The sequence below is a fragment of the Brassica napus genome, chromosome C6 (genome assembly GCF_020379485.1).
Source record: "Brassica napus cultivar Da-Ae chromosome C6, Da-Ae, whole genome shotgun sequence".
NCBI lineage: Eukaryota > Viridiplantae > Streptophyta > Magnoliopsida > Brassicales > Brassicaceae > Brassica > Brassica napus.
The window spans coordinates 23,073,545-23,084,013 of record NC_063449.1 but is presented as its reverse complement, the minus strand read 5'-3'; the positions used below and the strand labels follow the sequence as shown (position 1 = coordinate 23,084,013).

General features: G+C 40.2%; 2 protein-coding genes across 2 annotated transcripts; both read right to left on the bottom strand.

The window, feature by feature from the left end:
- Positions 1-2,947: 2,947 nt before the first annotated feature.
- Positions 2,948-6,515, bottom strand: LOC125588412. The gene is made up of 3 exons (XM_048759744.1): positions 4,925-6,515; positions 3,225-4,624; positions 2,948-3,163 (listed from the first exon to the last, which is right to left on the bottom strand). The coding sequence occupies exons 1-3, from the start codon at positions 6,513-6,515 to the stop codon at positions 2,948-2,950; spliced, it is 3,207 nt and encodes a 1,068-aa protein (XP_048615701.1).
- A 2,841-nt stretch (positions 6,516-9,356) lies between these two features.
- On the bottom strand, positions 9,357-10,058 carry LOC106448151. Its single transcript, XM_013890074.1, has one exon. The coding sequence runs from the start codon at positions 10,056-10,058 to the stop codon at positions 9,357-9,359; it is 702 nt and encodes a 233-aa protein (XP_013745528.1).
- Between the last annotated feature and the right edge of the window lie 411 nt (positions 10,059-10,469).

Below are 10,469 nucleotides of genomic sequence, written 5' to 3'. Positions count from 1 at the left end.
TGGCGCTAAAAGAGTTCATCCTCTCTTAAAGCCTCTGCTAAATCCAACTTGAGCTTCTTCATGAGATCAAAAGAAGGGTTTGTCTTGGAGATTTCCGTTTCCAGCGCTCCTTGAAGGCGAGTAATCTTGTCTCAAGAGTTAAGACCAGACGACTTCTTCCAACTCATAACTTCCTATGACATCTTCGAATATGATCCATCTTTTTGACACTCTCTCCATATTTTCCTTCCCAGCTTAATCGCACCAGATCTTCAAAGCCTTCTCTAGACAGCATACGCTTATCAAACTGAAACCGGCTTTTAGTTGGGCTATCTCTTTCTAAAGCAAAGCAAACTCGTATGGGCCTGTGGTCAGAAGCCCAAAGTTCCAAATATTCTAAGTTAGAACGAGGAAACAAGGCAAACCAATCACTGTTACCGAAACTCCTATCCAAACGACATTTCACCCATCCATTCTCCCTTTTTACGGCCCACAATAAGCAATTGCCGGAGTAACAGAGCTCTTTAATTTTGCAGTTCTGTACCATGTTGCGAAAATTCCAGAAAGTAAAATCACTCCGTACTGCACCACCACTCTTTCCCTCATTCGACAGAATCTCATTAAAGTCCCCTACTAGTATCCAAGCTTCATCACAAGCTAAGCCAATAGATACAAGCCTGTTCCACACCTCTTGTCTTCTTGCTGTAACAGGGTCCCCATAAACGCAGGACATGTAAAAAGTAGAAGACCCACACGACACTTTCAAATCAATAATTCTCTTATCACTAGAGAGAACTGTAATCTGATAGCTATCCTTCCACATAACCGCTAAACCCCCACTTAAACCATCAGGATCCACAGTAACAGTACAATCATACCCTAACTGCTTCTTCAAACCAACCAAGTAATCCGTTTTTTGTTTAGTTTCCATCAGAAAAATAAAGTCCAGGAAGAACTTCCGACGAAGACCCCGGAGATGCCGAACTGTCTCAATGCTGCCTGCACCTTGACAGTTCCAAGATAGAATGCTCATTGGGGAGGCAGCGGCTTCAATACGGAAGCCACCGAAGATGTGATTTTTGGGTTTTTGTTCTCCGAGCCGTTCACAGCAAAGGAAGATTTCCTCTTGGAGCTTCCTATCCGGTCTGTAACGTGATCCTGAACCTCCACCGAAGCTAAGCCAGCTTCCACGCTCCTCTGACCAAGGGATTTTCTTTTCCAGGAAGAAGGGCGTTTCCGCTGTGACCCGTTGTTGCCTGGTTTCCTTAAGACTCGCCCCTCCGAAGAAGGGCCTAGCTGAAAACCCGAGTGGACCACAGGTGAGGAGTGAACCGAGATCTTAGAAGCCGACGACTTTGTCTCGCCATCACTTCCATCATCAATTTTCCGGCGAATGACCAAGCCTCCATAGTTTAAGCTATCATCTCTAGAATATTGTTCCTTGTAAGAGTACACATGTCCGTTCCCTTTGTCTAACTCTTTCGTGATTTTCGTTAGTCGTAAAGAAGACTCTGCTTGGTTGTCTGCAATTCCTTGTCTCACACGTTGAATTCGAGCAAGCCGTTTCGTAGCATCAGAGTGCGATATATACATCATCGCCATTTTGTGATCTTCTTTGGAGAGTTCAGGAAAAAGATCTGGAAACCCAGGTGGACCATCTCTCGGTACTACTACAGCTGTAGCTACTGCATGAGAGTTCATACCCAAATTGCTCTGGCCTCCTCTGTTATTCCTTTTTTCAGATAAGGGCATCTGATTTTCTCATGGGTGAGACGCAAACAATGGAAGCAACGCTTGTTGATTTTCTCATACTCAAACTCTATTGTCACCGTACCGCCTTCTGGCATGTTGAGCTTCCTAGTGGCTTTCAATGGATTGTTTGTGTTGAAAGTAGTCAACGCCCTAATATAATCCTTAGTCTGTAAGACTTTTGGATCATAGGCAATCTCTTTAACATGACAGATCTCCGAGGCTAGAGTATCCATAGTTCTGGTAGTAAAGAAGATCACTGGGATGTGGTGGATACGAATCCACAACTCCATCGGAAATCCTCTCGATTTATTATTTCAAGCTTATATACATATTAAAATGGTGGTATAATGAAACCGGTTTAATAATCGACACGGTAGAAAAATAAACCAAAACTAGTTTTTGGTAATTCTGATTTAAGAAACCAAACACTATCTGCTAATTCTCGAAATATTCTGAAAACAGAAGCAATTAAACTGTGTATTAAACAGAAGCAATTAAACTGTGTATAAATATCTTTTGAACTCTGAAAACTATATTCAAAACAGGAGTAAGAATCAGTATTCGATGTGTTAAATCTTGAATTTAGGGGATTTTGTTATAGATTTTGTGATCAAGCAATGTGTTTGTTGCTGCACTTTGATGGTCATTGAGCTCTCTCTGGTACATATTGTTTTCTTCTTTCTACTGGGTGTTATTAAACGGATTGTTTTTATATAAAGCTTGGGGTTGCAGAGACAGAGCTTAATGGTTGAGAAGGTTAATAATAATATATTGTTATTTAATTTAAAATATAGAAAGGAGTAAATAAACTTTTTTAACTTGAAAGATAGAGCACTTATGGGGGTCAAGATTACAGAGCATAAACTTGGAATGTTCTTTGGGTAAACGTAGAGAAGAAAACGAAAGAAGCGTTGTTGGAAGGATGTCATCTTATTTTGTGGTTTGTTTCCAAATATATAAAAAAGTTAGAATTGGTTTTTTTTTTTTTGACGTCAAACGGCCATTCTATTACTCAAACTTGAGGTGGTCTGGGTAACCAGACCGGAATAGAACAATGAAAAGTAGCTCCCTATGAAAGCTCCTAGCAGTCTTAGCTAAAAAATCAGGAAACTGATTGCACAGACGTGGTACATGGGTGATTTTGAAATCCGGAAAACAAATCTGCAGCGTCTCTATCTTCTCCAGCTCTGTCGCAAATCTTGGCCACTTCTGGGGTTCATTTATCATTGCGATCAGCTCTTTGCAGTCCGTTCCAAAGCTCTGGCACGGCGAGTGTTGAAGCATGTTCTCCATCGCCCATCGCAGCGCTTCTAATGCAACGCTGATTCACATCGAGTAAAGTTTCGTGTTCCCATAAGTTGTATGTCCTCCCTACTATCCATCCAGACTCATCCACATCCACTAAAGCGATCAGAAGCTGTCTAAGATCCATCTAGCAAGCAAATATTACCCAAGCTTAAGACTTGGTTTACATCATTATTGCTGTCCCGGACTTGTGGCGGTATCATCTCATTTGCGTTAAACAAGGCTTGGCATTCACTCTCTGCGTATCGAACGAGTTCCAAAGGGTCTCTATCTATACCCCTGAAAAGCTTATCATTGCGAGCCTTCCAAATATACCATATTATCCAGGGATAAGGATCCCTGTCTTGGTCTGGTACAATGATATTATTTTTCCTCCAGAAAAGATAGTCCATGTTTGTGTAGACGCTCGCCACTGGGAATATACCTGGACTTGTAGGAGTTACCGATAAAGACCATACTTGCAATGCTGGAGGGCATTCAAATATTGCATGAGTTACAGATTCCTCTATTTCCCCACACCTTGGGCAATAATTATCGCACCTCATATTACGCCTTACTAGATTCCTCGTTACTGCTACCTGACCCGTGATCAATTGCCATATAAGATGGCACATCTTCCTTGGCACTTTCAACTTCCAAGCAAAGGCTTGAAGTTTAGTGATACTTGGCTCTAATATTTCTTTTTCCTCTTCTTGCTTCAATAGGTTCTGAGAAACCCAGTATCCAGACTTGACTGTGTATTGGCCATTTCTCGTGTAGTTCCAACAAAAAGTATCTCGACGGTGAGTAGAGCTTATAGCCATACTGCGGATGAGAGGTATATCATCAGGATGGACATAATCATCTAGTAATCCTACATCCCACTCCTTTGATTCCTGATTAATGATGTCACTGACTCTCATGTTTAGGTTCATCATAGGGGCTATAGGTCTAGCCGGTCTAGCAGGTGTCGTTGGAATCCACGGATCCTCCCATGCCCTGACGTCGTAACCAGAGTGAATCTTCTGTCTGATTCCTAGCAGTAAAAGCTTCCTTGCTGCGGAGATGCTTGTCCACACATATGATGGGCTGCTAGCAGAGGTTGCCCTCAATGGCGAGGTCATCCCATAATATCGCCCCCCTAATACTCGGGAAACCAGTGAATCAAGGTATTGGACCAGTCTCCATAATTGCTTTGCCAGTAGTGCTAAATTGAACTCATGAATTAGTCGGAAGCCAATACCGCCCTCTTCTTTGGGTAAACAAACCTTGTCCCATTTCGCCCAGTGTATCCCTCTTTTTGGAGGATTCGAGCTCCACCAAAATTGTGCAATGGCACTAGCGAGGTTTTCACAGATCTCCAATGGGAGCAGAAACGTCGACATAACGTATGTCGGAAGAGCTAGTAAAATGGATTTGATCATTACTTCCTTTCCTCCTTTTGAGAGCCATCGACCAGTCCATCCATTGACTCTATGCATCAGATTATCCTTTAGAAATGCAAAAAGTTTACATTTAGAGCCACTAATATCCTCTGGGATCCCCAAATACTTTCCCATCCCTCCATCATTGTGTATTCCAAGTGTATCTTTAACCTCTTGCCGGGTGGCTGCATTAATCCTCTTACCAAAGAGTAAGGAAGACTTGTAAAAGTTTATACATTGGCCAGATGCTTTACCATATTTCCTGACTACTTTCATTACTTCTTCACATTCACGGGGCTCCGCCTTACAGAAGAAAAGGCCATCATCAGCAAAGAGAAGGTGGGATACCGAAGGACATGCGCGTGTAATACGCATCCCCGCTATCTTCTCTTGGTTCTCTGCATGATTGAGAAGGCTAACGAGCGCTTCCGTGCACAAAATAAAAATGAAAGGAGACAAAGGATCTCCTTGAGGCAGGCTTCTACCTGGAACAATATTTCCTCTTGGCTGCCCATTCATGAGAACTTTGTATTTGACCGACGTAATGCACCTCATAATCCAGGTGATCCATGTCTCAGATAATCCCATCTTACGCATCACAGCTTCGATAAACGACCATTCCATCCTATCATATGCCTTACTCATATCTATCTTGATGGCCATCCTCTTATTACGTCCACTCGGCTTTGTTCGTAGGGCATGAAACATCTCTTGAGCAATCATGATATTATCTGAAATCTGTCTTCCAGCAACAAAGGCTGACTGGGTTTCTGATATCAAACCTGGCAAGACTTTCTTTAGTCTCTGGCATAAGACTTTCGAGACGATCTTGTAGCTAACATTGCACAAGCTTATGGGTCGGAACTGAGCCATATCATTAGGCTTAGTTGTTTTCGGGATAAGGCATATGTTTGTATCATTCAGACTATTGGCTACATGTCCTTCAAACATGAATTTATACACCATAAGAGTTAAATCCTGCTTGACTATATCCCAAAACTGTTGGTAAAAAAGCGCAGTCATCCCATCTGGTCCCGGTGCCTTATCTGGATGCATAGCAAAGAAAACTAATTTAACCTCCCATTCTGAAACAGGAGCTGTGAGGCTGTCATTCATTGTTCCTGTAATCGTCGTAGGAACTTCAGATAGCGCCTCTTCAATGTCTTCTGGTGTAGATGACTCAAAGATTTGTCGAAAATAACTAGTAGCAATGGCTACCAGTCCTTCCTCATCCTCAACTATAGTACCATTAACATCCAGAAGCTGCGTGATTTTGTTCCTTGCTCTCCTTTGCTTCGTTAAGGCATGAAAATATTTGGTATTTTTATCTCCCTCTCTCAGCCAAAACACTCTACTCTTTTGTTTCCAGAACATTTCTTCTGCCTTAAGAGCATCAGATAATTCCTTCAACGCTGCTGCAATTTCCTCCGTCGTCGCATTGTCGTCTGCATATAAACCCTCAACTTTCTCCTTTAACTCCTCCACTAGCTTTGCCGAATTGATGTTGTGTTGTTTCCTCCACTCACTCAAAGCTTTTCGACAACTAGAGATATGTTCCATTATATTCGCATTGGGGGGTAAATCAGGAGATTTCCATCCCTCAAGAATGATTTGCCTCAGTTCCTCATTGTCTAGCCATCTCCTATCAAATTTGAATTTCATTGATCTTCTCGTTGGCTTTGTCAGTATATCTACAAGAATCGGACGATGATCCGATCCCCATAATCTCAAGTACTTGACATTAGAGTGTGGGAACTTCTCATGCCAATCAGCATTGCCTACTGCTCTGTCTAGACGACATCGAACAGTTACACGTCCTGCTCTCTTCCCTACCCATGAAAGCATGTCCCCCGTAAAAGAAAACTCTAACATCCCACAATCTGTAAGCATTTGCTTAAAGGATAGGAACGAGCTATCTGAACGCTGTCTCCCTCCTTCCTTCTCATTGTGACCCGTGATTTTATTGAAGTCTCCAATCATGAACCAAGGTCCAGTTCTAGTTGTTGAGAAACGCGTACGACGTTCCCAAACTTGATCTCTTCGTTCCAAAACAAGGTCACCATAAACAAACGTCATAAAAACTTTTATTCCATCAATGACTGCCTCAATGTCAATCATTCTGTTATTCGAAAATAAAACATTAACTTGAAATTCATCCATAAAAAATAAAGCTAAACCTCCGCTGAGACCAAGTGGCTCAACAGTAAATAAATGATCAAATCCTAAATTGGCCTGAATGTTCTGCAACAGCGGCCTTTTATTCTTCGTCTCAGAAAGAAACACAAATCCTGGGAGATGCTTCTGACACATCTTCGTAAGGCGTCGAACTGTGAGGTCGTTTCCAATCCCCCGACAGTTCCAACTGAGCGTCCTCATCTATAATCCTGTGATGGGTTGTGATGAGTTTTTGGTACCCATCAACCCATCACCTTTGGACACACTACCTCTCTGTTTCTTCGAACTCTGACTATGTTTCCTTGACCTAGTCGAGTCTCTAGCCGTATGGGCTCCTTGAGACGAAGAGGAAGGCTTCCGAGGAGATCCCCGACGGAGAATCTCAAACTTCTTTTTCTGAAGGCCCAATGGGACATTCACCTTAGTACCTTGTCGACTGCTCTTCAACACTTTAATATCAGTCCCTGAGGTTACATGCCCCGACGTTGCCTTGCTCACAACCTGGAGCGCCTCTCTCTCCTCCATATCTTTGAGGTCTATACCAAGTAAGTCCTCATCCATCCCTTCACATTCCATCATTCCATCATCCTGATTATCCTCAATCTCCATATCATTCAGTGCACCAATAATCTGATTGTCCCCAGCAACGGTTACCGGTTCATGGTCACTAAGGTCCGTGAAAGAGAGAGAATTGGTTAAGGGAAGAGGTGAAGAGTGATTTACTGCTTTAATGAATTCCGGTTTTGGTAATGGTATTAATTACAGTTTATTCTAGTAGCATGTCATTGTAATTATTGAGGAAAGCTCAGGACTAAATACAAAATGTATTTTTGTTTTAATAGTTTAGATGGATTAGTATTCATTCAAAGGTTGTAATACAAAATTTAATACAGAAACTGAATGAAAAAAAGCTAAATCTCTTCAAAAGCTAAATCCCAAAGAAAAGAACTAGAAACGACACATATAAGAAGCTATTGAAAGTTTGAAAATTAACGACCAAAGTTACTGAGAATTCTAAGAAAATAAGGAGAGGATAGATCATGAACCTTAGACCACCAGAGACTTCAAAGAAACAACCAGATGAAACGAGGACGGGCATCCCATCACGAAAGACCAACAACACGTGAACGGCTTGACAACCAATCCGAAAGACAGAAAAGGTTTATCCACCAATCCTAACAGCAGATCGAATAAAATCACGCCTCATAACCATATATTTTCACCATGGAGAAGCCAAAAGCATAACAAGGATTCTCAAAACGCTTCACCATTGTAGAACAAGGCCATAGAAACAAACAACTCCAAACAAAACCAGAACCAATTAGAGAAAGCCATAACCTCGAAAACACCATCTGAGAAACAATCATTGAAGGAGGCCAGGAGGGCATCCAACCTCAGAATAGAGGCATCTGAACATGCCCCCGCAAACACCCAGTTGAAACAACGACCCAACCAAGAACAAAACACTCCTAAAGAAACGATGAGCAGCAAAAGAACTAGAGCTGAAGAAAATCTGGAAAATTTATGACGTCAGCGAAAGCACATGCACTGTCCCCATCAGCTACACCGCACCGTCAACAGGTCCTCGTGCCAGACTCATCTCTGAACCCAACTCTCTGAACCAAAACTTTACCTGAAACTAAGCAAGAGAGCTAGAGACACTCCTCAAACGAGGAGCTCAGACAAGCAGAAGACACAATAGGGAGCACAGAAAATCAAATCGACTAAGCAGTGGCTACCACCACATCTATCTCCTCTACCAAGACTCACCCAACTTTTGATGACTTAAGGGACATAACTATGATTCAACCGCAAAAAATTCCAATACCCTCTCGACGAAAATCGGCACCACCGAACAAGCACAAACTGCCTGAACATGAACTGGACTTGACTCACACTCGGAGGATCTTGACTGAGATCGTCACCCAACTAGATAAGAAACCATAAAAAAAACTAGATTAAAAAGAAGAGGAGGAGAGCCTCCCTCACGTGGCAGAGGAGGTGAGACGCACGGCCCACCACGGAGGGAAATCGACGACAAGGAGTGATTGACAAAGGCGGCTCTTTATTCCTTTCGACCTCATGTGACCAAATATGCTCTTCAAAGATTTTAGTTTGCTATTTATATTTAGAGATACCAGAAATAACTAGATTTCAATGATGCTTTTAAAAACATGAGAATATTTTAAGAAAAAATTCCTAAGATATCTTAATATTAAAAAAGTTTTTGTCACAAATATAGACTCCAAAGATTAAAATGATCAAAATGTTTCAATAAAAAAAAATACACTTATACCCATATAGTTAATTTGAGAGTGATGTTTAAAATTTTTAAAAAAAATAAATATTAAAGTTAAAAAATAAAAGTTTTAAAAATAGTTTCAAAAAGCTTTCGAATTTCGAAAAAAAATTTGAAAACAAAAAATTTTAAAATAAAAAAAATCGAAAAAGGGTTTTTGAATTATTTTTTTATAAAAAAATTCGAATTTGAAAACATATAGTTCAAACCTTAAAAAAATCATTTTTTTTTTTTGGTTTTTTTATTATCTGTATTTATATATGAAGGGTATATAAGATTTTTTTGCTTTCTTTTTTTTGATGAAATTTTAAATTTATTGATAATGAACAAAAGAATAGGCATTTACATGAGGGGTGTAGTAAAAACTAAATATACTACATAGCTAAAGCAGAAAAGAGTGGCTGAAATAAAAAAAAAACTATAAGTGAAAAATGTCCAAAGGATCAAGTGGTGACCTCAAACCAGCGCCTCATGAGTCCCTCTAGTCTGCTTCCAAAACGATATATCAAAGAAGATATTATGTTTCTCTTTGTCTTATCAATCTGGTGAGCCAGTTGTGCCATCTGTATCCAGGTTTTCCTATGCCTCCGTGCATTCCTCTCCCGCCATATATGATAGATTGTCGTCTGAAAAGCCATCTTCGCCAATACTTTATCCATCGTGGCCACACGATCTCTCTGCAATCTCTCCATAGTGTCCGTCCAGTCAGGGGTAATGAGAGTTCCCAATAGAGCTCCAGTTACTGTAACCCAAACCATGTAGCTATATGGGCAGGCGAAGAAATGATGGTCTCTAGTCTCATTCTTCTCCCCACACAGCATACAATCTTGCTGCACTCCCCACATCCTCATACGATCTCCTGTTGACAGGCGATTCTTGATCGCAAGCCAAGTAATAAAAGAGAATTGCGGCACTGCCTGCTTAAACCATACAACATCACTCCAATCAACCTTTTCCCGCTTCACTCTTAATTGCTCCCAAGTCGCGCGTGTCGAAAAAGTCTTCTGGTAGTCATCCTGCGCATGTTTCCATAGGATAATATCTGGACCAGAGTCATAGACAGGTGGCCGTTGATCACATATCCTCAAGAGAAGTTCCTGAAAAACACGATTTCTCCTTTTTGCTTCTTTAAACATATTGGTCATTTTAATCTTTGAGGGCTCTTTTTGTGTTAAAAAATTGAAAAGAATCTATTTGAGAGAATCGTCCATATTTTTAATAAAAATTCAACATATTAAAAAATATATTTTTGTCTATATTTATATTTGAAAAATCAAACGATGTTTTATCATTTTTGTAGTGTGTATATGATAATATCAATGAATTTGTGTTACTTTTTGTATGATAGCTAACATAAATAATATATATGATATTACTTAATTTTAAAATTTTAGGCCATTTTGTAAATTCTCATCATAAATTATTAATAGCAGTTTTATATTATATTTTAAATAAATTTATTTCATATATGATTTATTTATATAATGTGTATAATGTCATTTTTGTACGCAAACACAGTTTTAAATCGCGAGAATATTGATCAACCACTTTGATCA

Excerpts from the sequence above, each read along its gene's own strand:
- LOC106448151 (XM_013890074.1), bottom strand. The coding sequence starts at position 10,058 with ATGACCAATATGTTTAAAGAAGCAAAAAGGAGAAATCGTGTTTTTCAG.
- LOC125588412 (XM_048759744.1), bottom strand. The coding sequence starts at position 6,515 with ATGACGTTTGTTTATGGTGACCTTGTTTTGGAACGAAGAGATCAAGTT. Across the intron at positions 4,625-4,924 it reads AAGAGGAAATATTGTTCCAG|CCACCCGGCAAGAGGTTAAA; the intron begins GTAGAAGCCTGC and ends GGATTAATGCAG. Across the intron at positions 3,164-3,224 it reads ATGAGATGATACCGCCACAA|ATGGATCTTAGACAGCTTCT; the intron begins GTCCGGGACAGC and ends TTTGCTTGCTAG.